General features: G+C 38.4%; 1 protein-coding gene across 1 annotated transcript in view; it reads right to left on the bottom strand.

Moving 5' to 3' along the window:
* Positions 1-317: 317 nt before the first annotated feature.
* The window catches only part of ror1 (receptor tyrosine kinase-like orphan receptor 1), a 104,265-nt gene continuing 83,677 nt past the window's right edge, over positions 318-20,905 (bottom strand). Inside the window, exons 5-9 of the mRNA XM_081380357.1 lie at positions 7,412-7,539; positions 5,610-5,927; positions 5,283-5,528; positions 4,616-4,824; positions 318-3,616 (exon numbers count right to left, since the gene is read on the bottom strand). Coding sequence (XP_081236483.1) covers positions 2,180-3,616; positions 4,616-4,824; positions 5,283-5,528; positions 5,610-5,927; positions 7,412-7,539 — 2,338 coding nt within the window. The 3' untranslated portion in view covers positions 318-2,179. The remainder of the gene's footprint in view (positions 3,617-4,615; positions 4,825-5,282; positions 5,529-5,609; positions 5,928-7,411; positions 7,540-20,905) is intronic.

The following is a 20,905-nucleotide window of genomic DNA, read 5'->3' as shown; positions in this document are numbered from 1 at the left end:
ACAGTTGATGGCACCCATTGACTTTTCATACTATGGAAGTCAATGGCTACCATCAACTGTTTGATTACCAACATTCTTCAAAATATCTTCTTTTGTGTTCAACAGAAGAAAGAAACTTAATGACACCAAGACCAAAATGTAATACATAAATAGAATTTTAAATGATTTGGTAATTAATTACACTGATGAATTTCATAAAATGTTGGATGCAGTTAATAAAAACATTAATAGAACTTTTGAAAAATATGTTGACGTACGCTCATTGAAATCATATCAAAACGCTAGAAAAAAATGACATTGAACCAAGCTGTTTCTTTAAGTGGCTTTTATAATGTCAACACACTGTATGTTCAGACGTACAATAATAAGACTGCAATATTGATGAAAAATAGTGACAAATCATATAAAAATAAACCATTGATCTACAAATACGTTTTTCATGCATAACGTCTGTTCATGAAATGTCATGACGCATCATGAGATTGTCCAAAAGGCATTTTATAGGTCACAAGCAATCATGTCTCCACAAAACACTGTACCCTGCATAAAAGATAAATTCTTGATTGTCTTCAACACAGGAAAAGAGTGTCTTTGAAATAAACAGTTGCATAGCAACAAACCAAAATGAGAATGAAGGTGACATACAGCTGCTTGCTAAAAATGATCAAATCTGTTTAATCCCTGTTTCCGTGAAATGTCAAGAGATTAAACGAGCTACAAACTCAGAGAGAGAAGAAAGTTAACAAACATCAAATGAAAGCTAAAAAATAGCAGGCACATACAGTATTACCGCGAGACAAATACAAAGAACTTCATTCAATCAGAGTCGCAGATTGACACTGACCTCTAGAGGAATTTTTAGGCATTACATTCTATAGGTAGTGAGGAGTTCATAAGTTCTGCATCATTAACAAGACAGATTTCACATATGCTTTGCCAAACAGTGATGTGAAGAGTTTACGAGACATATAGAGTGAACAAAGAAACCTTCTGGTTACCTGAATTTCAGCTATATTATGGCCTTACAGGCAACATTTAATGGCCAAATAATCTGGGCTGCATCCGAAATCTGAACAATGCTGCATGCGAAGGTAGGAAGGCAAAAAAGGCATGTCCCAATCCAATGTCTTGATACCTTCTTCTGCTTATGATGTCCCACTATCCTGTGCGTGTGATTTCATGACAGCTGGACTAAAAGAAAAAAAATACACCAGAAAGTTGCGGTTAGCAGTCAGTTTTGACTGAAATTAGTATTGTGGTACTTAAATATTTTCTTGGTTAACACCTAAGTTCTAACAAAATCTTTGCTGTAAGAGGCACCTTCTTGTTCTAGAAGTCACTGGCTTACAGGGCAACGGGGCAACAAGTCAGCTGCCTAAGCTTTCGGACGTCGCTCTGATGTGAAATCATTTGAATAACACCACAGTAACAGAAGAATCTCACAGAACACATTGTCTCCCACAAGTACACATGCCTGAATTCCTAATAAAATGCAGGCACATATGGTGGCCATAATTAAAGCAACATCTTTTTTTCATATTAAGGCATTGGTGATATATATTTGCAAAATGATTCCCTTAATTCTTCTTTAGGGTTAGATTTCAATGCAATATTAAAGGTATAGCGGAGGATTTTTTACTTCCGGGTGGAATACCTATACTATTGGTCCTCCTAATTGTCAATCATTCTGGTGAATCAATCAAACTTTTCAAAAAGTGGAGAGGGCGGGTCTTATCTAAAATTCGGAAAGATCCTCCGCTATACCTTTAATGCAGTTCAACTCATTCAAAATGCTATGACGGCACAGAGACCAAGGCATTCAGAAGCCTTCCGGGAAGTTTTCAAGTCGTCGACGAATGAAAAAGGAGTCAAAAGGGATGACAAAGCAACAGCTCTGTCGAATATAACTTTGATAGGGCATCATCACTGGTTGAAAAAAAAAAAAAAAAGGACATTTTAAGGCTGTTCTGCCACGTTTAGTCATATTGAGCCGAAAAAAGTGGCATGAAGCTTCACAGAGAATATGTGAATATACAAGTTTCCTTTAAGACACATTTATAAAACAACATTAAAATATAAAATTTCGCATTTTGTTCAGGCTATTTTATATTTACAAGGAAGAAGAAAAAAACATTAAAATATCAATAATTATCAATATACAGGACAAAACATTGTGTATTCATAAATCGGCAGTAATGATGGATTCACTGTACATCAGTCTGTTAGTGTCAGCCAGCAGCGCTGCCTGACTTTGGTCTATTTGCATGGCCTTCTGTGCAAAATGTCCAAAAACTGGCATCGTGCCGCCCGTCATTGCTGTCATGGGCGTCAGAGTGACACAATGAGAAAGCAAGGGTGTGTTGGCGTCATGATTAGAGCCTGTGGAGGGGACGCTGGTCACGTGACCCGTGCTGGTTGAGCCGCTGGCGCTGCTGGGCGACCGGCTCTTTGGCGGAGGGCAGTGTTGCACCACCTGTGGAGGGCCCTGAGATGTGGCGAAATGGGCTGCTGGGAAGGCAGCGTAGCCAGGTGGGATAGGGTATCCGTTCACAGGTATAAAACGCTGGTTCTGTGGCATCGGAGCCATGAAGCCCGCGATTTGTCCCGGCGGGAGGGTCTGCGGAGCTCCGTAGATGTATCCGGCGTAGCGCGGGCTGCTGAGGTTGCTGACGGGGCTGGCGCTCAGAGAGGTAGTCTGGGTGGTGGCGTTGCCTCCAGATGGCGTGCTGGAGCTGGCGTGGGAAGACAGACCCTCCCAAGCACGCAGTCGGCTGTGTATGTCTTTAAATCTGGGCCTGCGAGCGGGACCCTCCTGCCAGCACTCTGTCATCAGAGCATACATGCGAGGAGGGCAATCCTCCGGGCAGGGCAGCAGCTGCTTTTTCCGCACCATCTCTATCACTTCCTGGTTGCTGAAACCGTAATAGGGCTGCAGGCCGAAGCTGAAGATCTCCCACAGAACCACACCGAATGCCCAAATGTCAGAGTCTGTGGTGTACTTCCCGTAAACGATGGCCTCCACCGACATCCAGCGAATGGGAAGGAGCGTTTTGGGTTGGACTCTGAAATAATCAGAGGCGTAGATATCTCTCGACAAGCCTAGATCAGAGATCTTGATGTGGAGCTGCTCACCAACCAGGATGTTTCTCGCCGCAAGGTCTTTGTGGACGAAAAAATGGCTTGCGAGGTACTCCATCCCGGCTGCGACCTGAATGGCCATGTGCAGGAAGTCCGCATGGTCGAGGCTGGACTTGACGGTACCGTCTTCGTCACTGCTGCAGCCCACATCTGAATGGGGAGAGCGCATAATGAGGAATTCGTGGAGGTCCCCTTGGGCCAGGAACTCGAAGAGCATGCAGACAGGCTGCTCTTGGGTCACGACACCCAGAAGACAAACCACATTGGGATGATGAAGTTCTGCCAGGACAGATGCTTCCTGCTGGAAATCCTCCCAGTGTTGTGCACTTGAGATGTCCTTCAGTGTTTTTATGGCCACTAGCTGAGCGTGCTCCATGCCTGGCAGGTACAGGTGACCTTTGTAGATCTTACCAAAGGAGCTCTCGCCCAACTCCTCCATGAAGCGCACTGCAGACAGAGGAAGCTCTTTGGCTTTACTCTAGAGAAGAGAAGGAAATAGAAAGGTTAGTATGGGGTGGTACATTTTCCATCGCAATATATATCGTGATATAGATGTAAGGAACATGCATAATGCTGTGGGATTGGTTTGGACAAGACTCTGGATCATGAAACAGGAAATAAAAAAAATGATAAAAGCTACACCGCTACATTTAAAGGAGACATGAATACTGCCAAATAAAAGATAAGAGTCTCTTTTTTGTTGAAAGAAGCAGCTGTTTCGTGTTAGTGTCAACTCTGCCTGAGGCTAAACATGTCTCATCCCTGTTTTGGATATTACTCGAGTGAGTGTATGACCTTTGTATGACCATAGTTTGAACTTTGGGCTGCAGCTGAGACTGTAGATGAGAGGTCTCAATGTGTTATAGATACAAAAAGCACTTCGTGGTGTCAAAAGGTCTGATTTATACTGGAACTGACTGGGACTAGCATCATCTCTTCAAAATATTTGTTTGTAAAAATGTCACTTTAATCAGTGACCAAGACGAAAAAGCAGGGAAAAACTATTTTCAAGCGAAAATCTAATTTGAATCTGCTTTGAATGATCCAAGCGGAATGATAACAATATGATTATTTTTAGATTCCTCTCCGGGCCTGGAAGAGATTGCCTCCATATGCGCATCCCTCCTGCCATTTTGCCTCCTGTTTGTGCAGCCCCCATAACCCCACCCCATCACCCAGGAATGCACACTAATTCAAACCTTATGGGAATGCCCCACAATTCCAATGGACAAAAAGTTTAAGAATAAAAATCTAAATCGGTGCACTGATAGCGTTGTTTATTTATCACGTGTGGTCTGTGTTGTTTTACCACCCGATTCACTAAAGGAATTAGGCCAATCAGTAATCACTTAAACATTTATTACTGAGCATTTAGCGCCTGGATTGTGGGTGGCAAGTGAAGTTGCAGGTTTCAGTGCTGAAAAATTTCAAATGATCACTCAGAGTTAGTTCTGATCTGTTAGCAGTAACATCTCACCTTTGGTTTGTAGGCCGTGAGCATGGACATCTCCACGTTCTGGCCACGGACGGGTTTGGGCTGGCGTGGCGCTGGTGGACGCGAGGCTTTCTGGTTGTTTCGGCACACACAAATGAAGAAGAACAGCAGGGCGATGGCCAGCGGTATAGCCACGCTTGGTACCAGGATGTACAGGATCCCCATACTGCTGCCCCCATGCTTTGGCAAATCTGAGGACAAGCAATACATTAAATGTTTTTTACAAAATATGATCATTCTGTTTTGACAACAATAAAAATGTGTTTTGGAGTAAAATCATCCACAGATTACTCATTATCATACCGCTAACTATACCATACTGCATACTAATTTTCAAAATAGTGTGTAAAACACTTTCTGTAATCTTGCTCTTGATCTCATTACATGCATGTTCGATCAGTGGCTGGCACCCAGTTATCATATCAGAGCTATTTTGCATTTTAACTAAATTATGTGAAAGAATATTTGAACTTTTGGCAGTTAATCATTGGAAGCCAAAATCAAAAACTAAAACACAGCCCCTAAATCATTCTTGAGAGCAAGGGGGGCCCCCTGGTGGTTCAGGGGCCCTACACATTAAGTTGCGTATTTTGCGTATAGGGAGGACCGGCACTGAGTGTAGCATGTCAGTACAAGCAGGGCGTCTCACCACATGGAGGAATGTCGCAGAGCTCCATGCGCACACTCTCATCTAGAGTGAAGCACCAGGGAGCGTCGTGCTTGTTGCCAGGGTTGCGACAATAGGAATGTCCCCCGTTGAGCTCTGGGTAACGCATGGCCAGGAAGGTGTGGCTGTGGGGATACTGCGAGTTCCATGGTTGACACTGTCGACCAGATTTAGTCACGCTGACTGTGCCGCGGTAGTCTGAACCACTGTTGTTGTAACATTTGTGGCCTAAAATAGGAGAAACAAAGAGAATTTATTTCATTTTCTATAAAATGACAAATCTTTTTTTTAACTACACAAAATTCTTACTTTTAATTATGGTCTCAGCTATTGGAATGCCTATTCTCATGCAGTTGGCAGCATCGGGGCTGTCCGAAGCGGCAAGGTCTTCACAGTTGGGCAGTTTGAGACGTTTGAGGATGAGAGGGTTGGAGCGAGCGATGATGTACTCAGTCTTACACAGGTCGTTTTCCAGAATCTCACACTCGTCTTTGCATAAATCCCGTGGTTTGTCCATGCCAGAGCTGCGGTCACATGTTGGGAAGGCAAAATGGCACAGGGAGGGAATAGCGAACTGGGAGCAGCGATCTGACAGGTGATTGGAGGTGCCAATCATAGTGAACGCCGCTGGGAAAAAAACAGAGATAAGTCTTTTAAACAGTGTTTTTTTCCAGATTTGAAAACAGGAATGAGCCATTGTGGACTCGTGTATTCGAGGGAAATGATATCTTACACACAAACAACAAAGAGACAAAAGTTCCAGTGAATTGTTGCGGTTTCGCAAGAAGTTGTGTGACTCAAAAACAAATTGACTGCTCACTCTAACCACAGTGAATGCCTGTGTTCTTAAATGGCTACAATTGAAAACTTTTTCACCAAAAACAAAAAACTTAGGCCAGTTAACATGTGCATGATACTAAGATTTAGCCATGGAAAAAATAACCTCAAACTCTCTCTTAAAAAACAGTAAGGTGGGTGGTGCTGTAGTGTAGTGATCAGGGCTGCCAACTTTTGAGTTTAGCTTGGAGTGAGATTTTGATACCAAAATCGGGGGGTTATGTAAAAACAAATATTGCATCACAATAAGTGTAATTGTGATTGTCAAAACATTAGGTAACTAAATAGAATTTTATGAAGTTTAGTGACAACATGTTAAAATGTTTACATTGTACAATGACTGGTAGGATACAGTTTTTATTATTGCTTGATAAAAATTTCAAGATTTCAATTCCATTCTTGTGATTTGATTCCGATTTTGATTCAATATTGACTAATTTGGATACATGTTTATTTTAAATTTTATTTTAAAAAATAATCTCACCTAATGCTGTAAACATATAGGGCCCAATCTGCTGGTATTATTAAAGGTTAAAAATAACAAATTAAATGAAATATAATGCAGTTTTTGTTATAATAACAATTATTTAATGACATAAGTAAAAATATAATAATATAACAAATATTTAATATAGTGCTCAGCAAAATCTCCTCTCTAGCTATTTTTTCTATTCAGTTAACATGCTATGGTCATTAAGTGGCTTTTCCTGAGGTAAATGTAACGTTATGTGACATAATTGTTCTCCTGCTGTTATATTGACCTCTTTCCGTGGTTGAAAAACACTAATTGGTCGATATTATGTATACTTTCGGTAAGTTGTACTGCATCTTTAAATAAAAAAGTAACAGATGATTGGTTGACATGCACTTGAACTGAGGCGCTCAGCGATCTGTCACGTCACATTTACAAGCGCCAAACGTATTTTTGTCTGAATTTCGTAATAAAATTGACGGAATCTAAGAGCTGAGAATTAGTTTAATATTAAAATTACCTCTTTGCTCCGCATTTTTTCTGTGCGTGAGAAAATGTCACACCATGGCATATATATAAGATGGTACTGAATGATATTGAATGAATGATTACTGAATGATACTATACTCATGTAGCATGGAATTTACAGGGTAATTTAAAGAGCACACAAGCAAGCTGTTTTTATTTAATCAGCTGCGTTTCGGTTGAACTGTACAATATAGTCAGGGCAAGATTTACATCATATTGTGACACAGGGAAAAAACAAATTTTGAAAGGATTGAATGTTTCTTTGGAGGACTACCTGTGATTTGGGTCTCAATCTCGCCCTGCATCTGCAGCGAGTCTACGAAGATACTCCTGTTTCCTATGAAGCGAGCACACGCAATCCCTCTGTACGGCTGGCAGAAACCTTCCTCGTCAAAATCCTCCCTAAAAACAAAATAAAAATGAAATGTTCATGTTAATTATGGTCAGTAAATTTACCAGGCTTTAAAACACAATATCCAGTCCAAACTCCGCTACTTTGGCTTTCATCACAGCATTGTAGTTTTATTTATTTATTTTGGCAGAATGGATTCCTATAAGGCTGTAATTCTAACTCCAAACACTAGAGGGCAATACGCACCACTGGATCACGTGCAGTCCCACAGAGCCAAATTTGGCATGTTTTATCAGCCCTATACAATACAAACCCAACATATGAAAAATACATTGAAATGGAATATAATACAGACCTGGATATATCATTTAAACCATTCAACATTTCATAAATAATAAAAAAGATGTTTTGTTCTGTGTCTGCATATAATACCCTGTAATTTAAACCATACGAACGAGTGGTTCTCTCAAAAGCGTATGTCATCCATATATACACTAAGAGAAAGAGGCAAAGACTGAGTCACTGCTGGACTCCAGTGATTTGCAGTGCGGTAAACCAAAACAATTTGACTTAATAATGTGTTTGATAAAATGAGAGAAAACAATGATCAGGTTATGAACAGTTCAAATAAACAGACAACATAAAAAAAAAAATCAATTAAAATGGTTGGTGGTGTTAATGAAAAGCAGGCGTGTGAAAGGTCAGAGGTCAAAAGTCAAAGGAGTGTCTGAGGTGCAAACATCAACCCAGACATTAGCACTCAATCTGGCTATGTTTGCGATGGAATACAAGCTTACTATTTATTGAATACTGGACATTTACTGCATACTTCAGGCATACATTCTTTAAAAATAGTATGTGAAAGAATAGGCATTATCCTATGGTCTTACATATTATAAGAGTTTTAAACAGTAGTTTATTACATTTTTGTCACATGACCATGTTGAAGTAGCGTCCGTTAAATTTATACATTATCTTTCAAAAGTATGTGGTCGGAAGTATTTTTTATGTTTTTGACAGAAGAAGTTATGTTCACCAAGCTTAATATTCAGCAGCCAACCTTGGATTATAAAAAGGATTATTTTCTTAAAAATCGCACTGACCCCCAAACCTTAGAATGGTAGTGTATAAACACGCTAAAAGTACAGTTCTGTTTTGTAAGAGAGAAAAAGTTTAATTAAAATGTTTTTGTCCTGTCAAGTTTCATGTAAAAACAGTTCAATCTAAAATTCAGAAACAGTGACAGAGAGTGGAAAAGCTTCCCAGCTCTCGAGCATGTGTGTCACAGGAGAATGCATTGGTAACTGTGGCCACCCACAGAAAGCTAAATGACAAGGAGGAACAGTTGTTGTGGAGAATTACAACCTATTTTTGCATAATATTAGTTTTTTTTCCCCAACTCTCTCTTCCTGTCTTGCACACGCACACACACACACACACACGAACACACGCGAGTCAGTTCATCTGAGTGCATGTGTTTTGTGTGTTCTTTCTTCCTAAGCGTGGGGTTTGTTTGTGTAAACAGAAGGAAGTCCAGGGCATTTCTTTACTTGTCAGTGCCATTTGGAAGTGAGTGATAATTAAAGGAAAAGTGTGAGCTGCAACACAAACAGTTGACTGAGCCGTGACAGTGATGCAACAAGAACAAGAGCAGGTTCTTAGCAAACACAAACACACACACACACACACACACACACACACACACACACACACACACACACACACACACACACACACACACACACACACACACACACACACACACACACACACACACACACACGATATGCTTTTCAACATGCTCTTCAGATCCAGCACATCATGGAATTCCTACAGGATTCTCAAACTCTCCTGCTAAACCTATTGAGTCAAGACAGGAAGGAGTGAGGAGTCTAAAAATGCTCCCCCGTGTGCTGAGTAGCAGAGAAATCAACATGAGAAAGATGCACATTAAACATTACCAAGATGGATGTCTAATCCTTCAGGTTGTCCTATTCTTGAGGGTGTGTAGCCAAAACCATCCGCAAACAATTAAACAAAGAGGCCCAAAACTCCGAAGAACAGAGGAAAAGGTTTTATTTTTGTATCTCTCTAATTTAATACTTTATTCATTTATTTAATTTTTAATGACAATTTAAACAAGAATTTTAGAGTTTCTTATTATTTGTTGTCCCCTTTTGTTTTAATGAAAGCAGCAGTCAAACTGACATCTAAGCCAATTTCTACAGCATAAGAACAATTATGAGATATTAAGTCAATTATGACAAATTTTTGACGTCATAATTATGACTTTTTGTCATCATTTCAAATTTTCATCTAATAATGACTTAATATCTCAAATTTCAACTTTTTATCTCATCATTATGATTTGTGCAACATGTTCCTGGATCAACATCTTTTTTTGATCCCGGAATAACATTTCAATCAACCAATCAGGGAAGTTTACAGTTTCTGTCAAGTTTAGGCTTACAATCCGGGTTAGGTCACATCATCAGTTTTATTCACCTATCATTTCCCTCTGATTTTAGGGATAATTTATGGGTAGGTTTAGGTATTGGGGTTTGGACATGGTTAGTATAAAATTCAGACAGGAATGTTGTTCCAGGATCAATAAAATATGTCAGGATGTCAGGAAATGGAGCTCTATAGACATGTTTGTGTAAAGCCTGATAATGTTATCCAGCACAATTTGAGGATGATAAATGGAGAAAAAAAATCAGATTTTAGATCCTACTACATGTGCATGCTTACATGCAGAAGAACATCTGTGGTGACAAACAACAGGAGAAGATATTTGCCTGATGTCTTGGTTGAGAAGTCAGCTATTTCAACATCAAACCTCTTTTTGATGCATGTGGAGGGGGGTCAGCTGATCACCAGATGACTTAGAATTAATAACCTGGACCAAACAATGGCGTGATTTAAAACATTGAGCATTGTTAAGAAGCTAAGCTCATGAAGATGTCAGTGCTGCATACTAACACGGTAAGGAGAATGGATTTGTGTCATCAGTGTTACTGTGCCCTGGAGTCCAATATATATATATATACACAGTATCAAGATATTCCCCCCTGGAAAGCATCTCCAATCTGCCTGGCCTGAAGCCTATTCCATCTTTCAAAATGATTCAAAAACACCTCTTTAAGACGTTTACTAAACTTTTTTTTTCTCTTGTGCCATATGCCGCTCCACTTAAAAAAGGAGCTATAGCAGGGAGGTTGATCAGTAAGGACAGTGAGATACTCTGTTTGGGATCTGAAAGCCATGCTGTGCAGAAATGTGATTTTGAAGCAGATCTTACTGCTGACGCCTGATTTTATGAACAGATATTTCCAGTTAGTCCATTTTAAGATCAAGAGGCTCACTGGCCCACATTAAGAAAACTAATTGTAGATAAGCTCACTTACAGGTCTCCCACGATCATGGAAAACATGTGATTTCCAGCTCTGGAAACATCATGGAAATTATTACGTTTCTTAAATAGTAAAGTAAAACTGGTCCACAAGTCAGCATGATTTCATCAGTCTGTCTGCTGATGAACTTTTGTACACTACAAAGAGTGGTTCCTGACATAAATGGAAATCTGGATTAATCTTTATGAAATTTAAGACCATGGAAAAGTCATTCATTCAATCAAGCACTTTTATTAAAACCAGCTTATTTTCAGTCATAATCACTAAGACTGAAAATACACTAAGACTTGTATACTGTTGAAAATTCATGTTTAGTTGAATTAGTTGACTTCACTCTACCTACTTGTATATGTGAAGCACAATATATTTTCCAATAATTTGTCCCATAACCTGCTCACAATGTTTTTTCCATGACTAAAGGATCCCTCCTACACTCTAGTGTTAGATCATTTCTCTTTAATATTTTATGGGCTCCACTGTGATGCATGTGCTTAGAGTTTCTGATCTCATCCAAATTCATGTCATACTTTATGTGCATATATAAAGTTATTACATGCACCTCTGGAGTTTCTAATACTCAATATTTTCATCTCAGAGACAATACCATGAAAGCAATGATGGTGCTTGCATTTCACTTCTCAATGAGTGTGTGCTTGCCATTTCATGCAGTATGAATGCTAATGTCCATATTACGCTATTTTTATGAAACGCTTTCCAAAACATCTTAACTTTGTTGTTACAGTTAGTAAGTTTGAGGGCATTCCAGAGTAGTGTTTGAGTTTGTAAAATTGAGTGTTTCATTGGCTATGTATCTGCACACACACACACTCTTTGAGGTTTTTGGGAAGTGTAGGACACATAAAAGCTTGTATAATGGATTATAAAGGACTAGACTTGAGAAATAATTTTGAAAAGAGAAGATACAATTCACAGTCAGGTATTCTCCTCAGATAAAGTTTGACCTGGGTCAGTGGCAATATATTTAACAATGGGGAGAATATGAGTAACAGTGGACTGGTTTGTCCCTGATAAACGGGTGGTCCGTGACTGCATCTCGAGAGGAAGGGAAAGACAGCCACCAAGGGACTCTCATTAGGAGCCTCGAAGTAAAAGAGGAAAGAGTCCTCATGTTACACTCCCACAATAGCAGCCTCTATAACAGAAGCAAAGGACACAACCCTGCGACCCCTGAGATCGCCCAGAAAGAGAGAATCAGGGCATGCAAACTACAGTCAAAGTCTAGGCACGTGATCTGAGCAGAGAGTAAAAAAATCTAAACGGTCATCAAGAAATGTCAGTGGTTTTGACTATTGAAATGGTGGTATCCTGAGAGCTCTACATCCAACAACATCTGACAGAAGCCTGATTGACTGTGCAATTAAATCTATGATCTATACAGGAACCCAGAAGATTATCTGCCCCATCTCTTCACTCCGCATTAACCGTGTCACATCCCCTGAGAGTAACGCTGAGGCTCGGGCTCCAGTTTCTCAATTTAAAGGTCCACGTCCACTGGGTGCAACTGCTGTCGTTGAAACAAATAATCTGGATATTGTCTGTACGAGTGTATTATAACCCCCACAGATGATTTGTTTATACAATGTGCAGTTGAGTGATTTTCTAAACAAAAGAGGGCAGAAAGGTCAAGCTGTTAGGAGCCCATTAGGACGGGAGGTGACAACGTACATGGCGCAAAATAGTCTATGTTTGTTTTTCTAGTCACTGAGCCACAATGTGTACTGATCGTTCAATAACAAACAGAGCTGACTAGACAAGGTGTGACAACAAGTGATTAGGGGAAGTAAGCAAAGAATGAATTGCATCACCTGATAGTGTTGTTTATTTGCACATTTCAGCATCCAATACACTAAAGGAATTACGCCAACTAGGTATCGGCACAAACAAACCCACAAAATTACTGCTCAAGACAATTTGCAACGCGAAATTCCCCATCTTGTAGACCAGTTCTTGAGGCTTGTTTGTGGAGGATTCAACAGGCTATCTCAATATTTATGAAAATGAATGGTGTTATCTGTCATTTAATGAGTTCTGTTATGATTAATACAAATCTCAAACATACGTAACTCTTAACCCTTAAATGCATACCTTGGGTCTTTAGTGACCCGGGATATCATTCACTACCCTCCTCCTATTCATTTTTTAAAGTTAGACATCAACCTTCTTAGTATTCCTCAATCAATTCATTATAAACAATATAACAATACAATTATAAAAGAATGCCTGTTGTCCCATTCATTTTTGTCGAAATTGTATAGGGTTGCCAACGACCCGAGGTGTGTAACAGTGTAAGTATATTTTTTCTGCACAACAATAATTGAATCTTTGATGACTGAACAAGTGCAATTCACCTTTATTCCACAAGGTGACAAATGTCTGATACAAAATGATGAAGTGACGTTTCACTCATAGTTACCGCAGGCAGTAAACAAAAGAATAGGAAGTATCATCAGCAAAACTTGAAATGGCTCAGCGATTTACTGCAGAGCAAGTGCTAAACGCAATCAAATATTAGTGTCAGTCACTGATAGTGGATCTGGTGAAGTAACTGTCAGCAATCAAAATATTGATTTTGAAAATGTTGTAAATGATATGTAAAAGAATATGTTTGAGATGGTGAATATGAGAGATGCTGAATGTACTTGGAAATGAGCTCTAACAAGGACAGTGATGATGGCATAACACATCTGTTCAAACTGAACACTTACAAGCTCCAAAAGGTAACAGAATATGCTTTATTTTAATCTTCTGTAATTGTTACTATAATATCAGTAGAGTTTTATATTATTGCGACAGGTAGATATCCATCCTTGTCAGATATTGATCCGGGTCGCTATATGTAATAATAATAATAATTGGTGGAACATTCATGCATTTAAGGGTTAAATTACATTCTGTTTACCACCTGATTTACATGGGTGATAATAGCACAATAATAAAAAAAACAATACGGTACATAAAAACAAAACCTTTTTAAGTAAATAAAACATTTGAAAAGACTTTATTTAAATAGTTAAGGTACTATTTCTGTGATTAGCGCCTGGTTAAACTTCTGTGCTTGGTGAACAAGAGGTTTTTGTGTTGAATACTAAAGTGGCACTCTGATTTCACACTCAGTGTGGGTGTGTGTTTCAATACATTTGTGTGTGAATGCATCTGCTTGTGTGAAATTTATAAAACTGAATCCTGACACCACTGTTATTTACTTCATATGTTATTGGTCTCCGCGTGAATCTACATTTGTCTGCCAAAAAACTGAAGTTCATGCTGTAATCAGTGTTGGCTCAAAGAACTGGCAGAGCACCACTAAACTGACAACATGACTCATATAATCACTAATCAGAGTAAAGAACCACCTTCATCCAAGAAAGCTCTTCCACCATGTTTTGATATGTGCTTGCGATTTGTCACACCTTGTGATTTACAAAGACAAAGCCTATATATCATAATGAAAACACGGCTGTTTAAATGACAAGAACATGCATGTTTAACACAGCCGGTGTGTTTTTATAGAGAGTGGGGAACCTTGAGTAATTATGCATTACTCACGGCTAACTTCCAGGTGTAGGAAAACACAGGGACTCCATGTAAGCCGGGGAATATCAATAAAAATCTCACTGTACACAACTGTCTCTGCTTTCCTTATGCATGACCTATTTATCTCTGTCCATATCAACAGAACAAATCATTATATGTTATGTATATCATTAAACTATCTTCGCTAAGTCATTATTTCATAACTTTAGCATATCCAAAGCTGTAAAATACATTAAAAAAGAAAGGAACTTGCGCTGCAGGTAAGGGGTTATCCATTTGAGAGGGGCCCTGGGAATAAAGTTCATGCTCTCCCAATAAAAGCAAATTTACTGGCCCCATGTCCCTCTAAAAAGTAATGGGAATAAGACATAACTTATTCCCTCAGTGAAAAGAAGAGAGAAAGAAAGCATTTCTGAGCTTTCATTCATATTTACGGTTGTGTATCTAAACGTGCGCCCGCTGTAGCTCAAGTGGAAAAAAATCAGAAGGCTTTGGCTGCCAGACTTTGTTCATGGAAAATCTTGAAGAGAGGGTGCAGGGCAGAGAGTCGATAGAAAAAGGAAAGGTAGAAGACTGCGAGAGGGAGACTGGGGATACTCTGAAGAGATAATTAAAAACTATAGAAAAGTATAAAACAATGTAATGTGTTATATACAATAAAGGTGTATTACATATCAGTGATATTTATAGGGTTATGAAATGGCATCAGTAACTTGGGTCACCCACACAAAAGCCTACCAATAAAAATGTCAAAATACCCACCAGGTCAAGTCTCAAACAAATGTAAAACTTCTTGATAATTTATAGTAGCCATTCAGTTGCATTAAAGGGATAGTTCACCCAAAAATGAAAATTCTGTCATTATTTATTCACCCTCAAGTTGTTCCAAACCTGTATGAGTTTCCTTCTTCTGCTGAACAAAGAAGATATTTTGAAGCAAATCGGTAACCAGACAGTTGATGGACCCCAGTGTGGACTTCCATAGTCTTTTTTTTCCACACTATGGGGGGCCCCTCAACTGTTTGGTTAACCGTATTCTTCAAAACATATTCTTTTGTGTTCAGCAGAAGAAAGAAATTCATACAGGTTTGGAAAAACTTGAGGGTGAGTAAATGATGACAGAATTTTCATTTGGGTGAACTATCCCTTTAAGATTGCATATTTCCAGTATTTCCTATGCATGTACTGTTCCGTCTACGTAAAAATAAACGAGTATTGACTTTTTTAATGAGTGAGTAAACAATGCACAGCTTGACATCATACATAAGCTCAAATTCAAACACTATGGGTACAGTCAGAGACAATATGAATATTGAAACAAATTCCATATCACACACACACACACACACACACACACACACACACACACACACACACACACACACACACACACACACACACACACACACACTATATACATGTATATTATATGTATATATTATAAATGTATTTCACAGCCCAAAAATTATTACCTTGGTAGCTTTATTCCACATTATTCCATCGACACTTTCATAGTAAAACGTGTTTTATAGTCTATAAAATTGTTTAGAACCAACCCTCACACATCCTTGCTGTGGTTAACTGAAATGCAAATATTTTTGTCTGTGATGACCTAATATCAGCTGGCATATATTAACGGACCATTAAAATAAAGATAAACAGGCTGTCCACTGGCAGGACGGTGTGGTCTGCTGATGTAATTGAGTGGTAGAGGTTAATATGCCGTCATATGGGGTGCTGGGGAGGTATGCTGACCCACACTGCTTGCCCTCAGACTGGGAAAGAAGTTCTGACAAAAGGTCAGGCTCAAGTTTCAGACTGCACCTCCGCCATAGAGTATACCAGGTTAAAGGTCATATACCAAGAGACTCATATTAAAGCTCCAATCTTCAGTCAATCAACACTTAGTTAAAAGAGCTCCATAACAAGCAAGAGATTTAGATCTTGACCAAGCCTGTGCTCACATGGTGAGCTAGTTTTCTGAAGTTGTTATAATCAGTTTTCGAGCTACAATAACAACAAGTGCATATTTGGTAAATGGAATATGTAAAAGTTGAATAAAAATGCTGTGAATAGAAGCATTAACACTAACTAAATTAAAAGTTCTGATAATGTCATCCAAGTAATATTTACCGGATTGTAATTAATATACATGGAAGCCATAGCATCAGAATACAAAATGAAACAGGTAATTAAAAGTTAAAATAGGTATAAAATCACATTGTGAGATATATATATATATATATAAACCACAATCATATGATATAAAGTTGCTATTACAAGGAATAAAGCTGCAATTATGAAAAATAGTCACAATTTCTTTTTTTTAAACTCTGAGGTGGAAAACTGGCTTCCATAGATATTCCAGTTCTAAGGGTAATGTGTCCCATTAGATTAAAAATGTCTGTAAGAAAAAAAAAAAAAAAAAAAACACATCAAGAACTATGAACTTGCAGTAAATCTGAGCCGCTTTTACAAGTTCCTTAACTCAACGTGCCAACTCAGAACGCAATACAAATAGCTGCTCGTTTCTTTCATAACTTTACAATTAAATTAATGTCCATAACAACACCACCACAGTGACATGTTTCTGAAAGACCAAATACATCTTCAAAAGAATCATATATCACATCAAAATTGAACAGCAGAACTTTAACATTAATCAAAGACTCTCAAATTTATGAGAGCCCTTTGTTAAATCCTTGCTGAAATGGAGAGCTTTCTAAAACTGAAGCACTTGAATAGCTTTCAGAAGTATTATGGTAGTCGTTACTCAAAAGAAGGATGGGGCCCCCATTAGGATGTGCTCCTTCAGACAATGCTGAGGCTTCTGGGATATCTCCAACAGCTCAGCCTTGAGCGAACAATGGTCTGGACTTTTTTAAGATCAGTTTGATCCACTGTTAAAACAGAAATTGTAAAAAAGCAGAGCATCTCTTGTTTTAAATTTCAATTTGGACAGCCAGGAGAAAGTTAAACAGACATGACAAGGCATTGATGGTAATATTAATCTTTTCAAACAGGAAAAAAGGGGATGTTATAAACAACCCTGAAGAAACGTATGGTTCAAATGCCTACTATTAAAGAATTCCGTTGACATTTCATGGGAAACCAGCAGCACAACTGCATTGTGTACATTAAGCTGTCTCCTTATGGTAAAAACATTTTGATAAGGATAACCTTAGCAGCTCTTCCAGCACGATTAATGTGCACTACTTTAACTGAAAGCAGCTCATTCTCAGAGAGGCTAGTGATGGCAGATAGACATATAACTAAAAACAAGAATCGGAAATGGTGCAAACTGTAAGGGGGTGGGGTGGGGTGTGGTTGTCATTTGCAAGGCCTGTAATTGAAAAAAAGTACTGTGCATTCAAAATACACATTTGATTCATTACATGCATTTCTTAAGAATCGATTATGACCTTGTCATTGCAAGCGCTATGCTATACCAGTTAAAGGTGAAGTATAGTTTCTGTGACACTAGTGGCACCTAGCGGAATTACCCCCCCAAAAAAGAGCATATTTTCGAACAACTTTGTAAATGCCTCTTTCGCACATTGTGCTTCCTCAACTCAAACACAGCAAACACAGTGCTTGTGAAGGCAACAGGTAAAAGTACTACTTTTAATAAAAGGTCCAACATATTAGGAATATGTTTAGCTGTGTTGCTATGTGTAATGAGTAAACAATTGAGTAGGCAAACACCTTGTCTAGAGCTAATGTTTCTCGCTTATATATACAATATTTTTTTGACATGACTGCTTGATCTACACTGGACATATCACAGTAAACATAAACTGGAATATTTGTCTTTCTGAATGGGTGGATCATGATTCTGTATGGTATTGAAGCGTCCACTGTGGCGCGTAGCATCACAATTCCCCATTCACTTTGACGTGTTCATAACCTATATAATCTTTGAAGGTCTAAATTTTGGCTTGAACTATGTAATGCATCAGCCATTGTCACAAACTGGCTAAACACCCTCTGGCTTCACCTGCTATAGTAGCCATGCTCCACTATAGGTTGAGCTGAAAATAGATTGACGGATCAGAGCGGGTCGCTCCCAATGTTTTGATGGTGACTTGGGAGCTCAATGTTTATACATTTGGTGGAGATGAACCCATGAATGGCATGCTAATAGCAGTCAATGAACAGTTAAGGGACAGTTAAGAGTCAGCTAGAATATTTTAAACTTATGTGTGATAGAGCAAAAGAGCAACCAATGATCGATCAAATTGCTTAAAAATGTTTCAAGGAAGCACAGGAAATGTTGTTTGATGAGTTATTTATCTCCCTTAAAAGTTTGTTCTAGCCTATTCAATTCTTCCTACTGTGTTTCACAACATCACCCCAGCATCAGTGTGATGCTGTGACCTCGCTCCTACAGGATGGCTGACATTTGGGCCAGAACAACAGTGGCCATTGTTTCTCCTTTCAAGGTTCAGGCCCATTCCTCATCCATGGTGTTCGATTACCTCCTTTCCAGGTGGTCCCCATAAAAAAAAGCAACGTTAAAAGTGTGGGGCAGTGAAAAGGGGGGAGAAAACATATTGCATTTATTAAAAAGTCTATGAATAAGGTCTTCAGTGTGTGTAATCACAGCAGCTGTGGTGAGCATCTGAGACTTGCAAGACACAACAGAGGACTGTATGTAGACGCTGCCCCTACCTGCTGTTTCAAGACCAGCTTACCTTATTCAAGCCCTTCCGTTTGCGAAAGATAAAGCTGAGTTAACCTCACATAACTGAATCAAAGCCAAATCCGCCCTCATCAAACAAACAACCACCCAACAACCTCCTCTGCCATAAAGGGCTCATGGGACTCCATTATGGGCAAACTCTTAAAGGGTTAGTTCAGCCAAAGATGAAAATCTGTCATCATTTACTCACCCTTATGTGGTTCAAAACCTGTATGACTTTCTTTCCTCTTTGAAACATAAAATATGATATTTTGAAAAAAAAAAAAAAATATTTAGTAATTTTGTAAAATATTTTCAACTGTCAATGTGGTCCAACAACTAAGGGTAACACTTTATTTTGATGGTCCCTTTTGAACATTCAGTTAATTATAAGTAACTTTGCAACTACATGTCAACTAACTCTCATTAGAGTATAAACAGACTATCTGCTTAATATCTGCAAACCCTTTATTTTGATGGTCCTCCAACAGACACTCTACTGACTATGTGTAACTTTGCAACTACAGTACATGTCAACTTATTCTTACCCTAACCCTACCAGTCTACTAATGCTCTACTAATACTCTAATGAGAGTTAGTAGACATGTAGGTACAATGTTACTTGTAGACAACAGAATGTGTTAAAGGGACCATCAAAATAAAGTGAAACCCAACTAGTACCAATTGTAAGATATTATGTTGCATATAGAAGAAATAAAGTCACGTTTCAGAGATATGAAGTCGCAATTTTGAGAAATAAAGTTGCATAAATAAAGACACAATTGTAAAGTATAGTCACAATTACGAAAAATTTGCAATTACAGGAAATAGTCAAATTTGTGAGGCAATGCAGCCACAATTATGAGAAATAAAGTCACAACTGTAAGGTATTAACACACAATTACCGGAAATAAAATTGCATTTCTGAGATATGAAGTCACATTTGTGAGATATTATGTCGCAAATATGAGGAAAAAGTCACAATGTAATTTATGAAGTCAAAAAGTATTAGATATCAAGCTGCAATTACAATGACAGCCAGTGTGGCCCAAAACAACACAAGACACCTTTGATTTTCATTGGATGGACATTAAAGCACTTTTTTTAACTTATCATTTTAAATATCATAGAAGTTAAATGTTTCATAGAAGAAAGTGATAGAAGTTTGGAATGACATTAGAATAATTTCACACAATGAAAATTAGACATTTTGAACTGATTTTTCAGAGAAAAAATGACAACTGGTTTTCTCACCACTAAACCACTAGTTTTCAAAATATTAAAATGAATAATTTGCTTGTTTGTAAGAATGGACTCATTGAGCAGAATTTGTCACAATGAGCTTATTGTTTCTGCCTAAATTAATAAATGATGTTAGCTACCTACATGATTGAATTATCTTAGAACTGTACATTTCTGACATATGGACATTACTTGAACAGTCACATCTGATAACAGATTACTTTAAATTGTAATGTAGAAAAATGCATTTTCTGTAAAGCTGCTTTGAAACAATATTGTGAAAAGCGCTATACAAATGAATGTGAATTGAATGTGAATCCCTGTCGCCCTGTCTATTCATTGACCTTTTGCCCTTCAGACATCAATACCCCTCCCCACTTTCTCTCATATTTCCTCTCTTCCCCACTACAAGGCCAGCTCAAGACCAGCTGTGGCTAGGTCAGCTTTCAGTCTATGCATTGACACCAGACCTCCAAACGCACCTCTGCTCTGGAGTTCATTAAAGGAAGAGTTTCATTAGAGTCC

The sequence above is a fragment of the Scardinius erythrophthalmus genome (assembly GCF_964197995.2).
Source record: "Scardinius erythrophthalmus genome assembly, chromosome: 12".
Classification (NCBI taxonomy): domain Eukaryota; kingdom Metazoa; phylum Chordata; class Actinopteri; order Cypriniformes; family Leuciscidae; genus Scardinius; species Scardinius erythrophthalmus.
The sequence above is the reverse complement of the archived record's forward strand: the minus strand, read 5'-3'. Positions and strand labels throughout refer to the sequence as shown.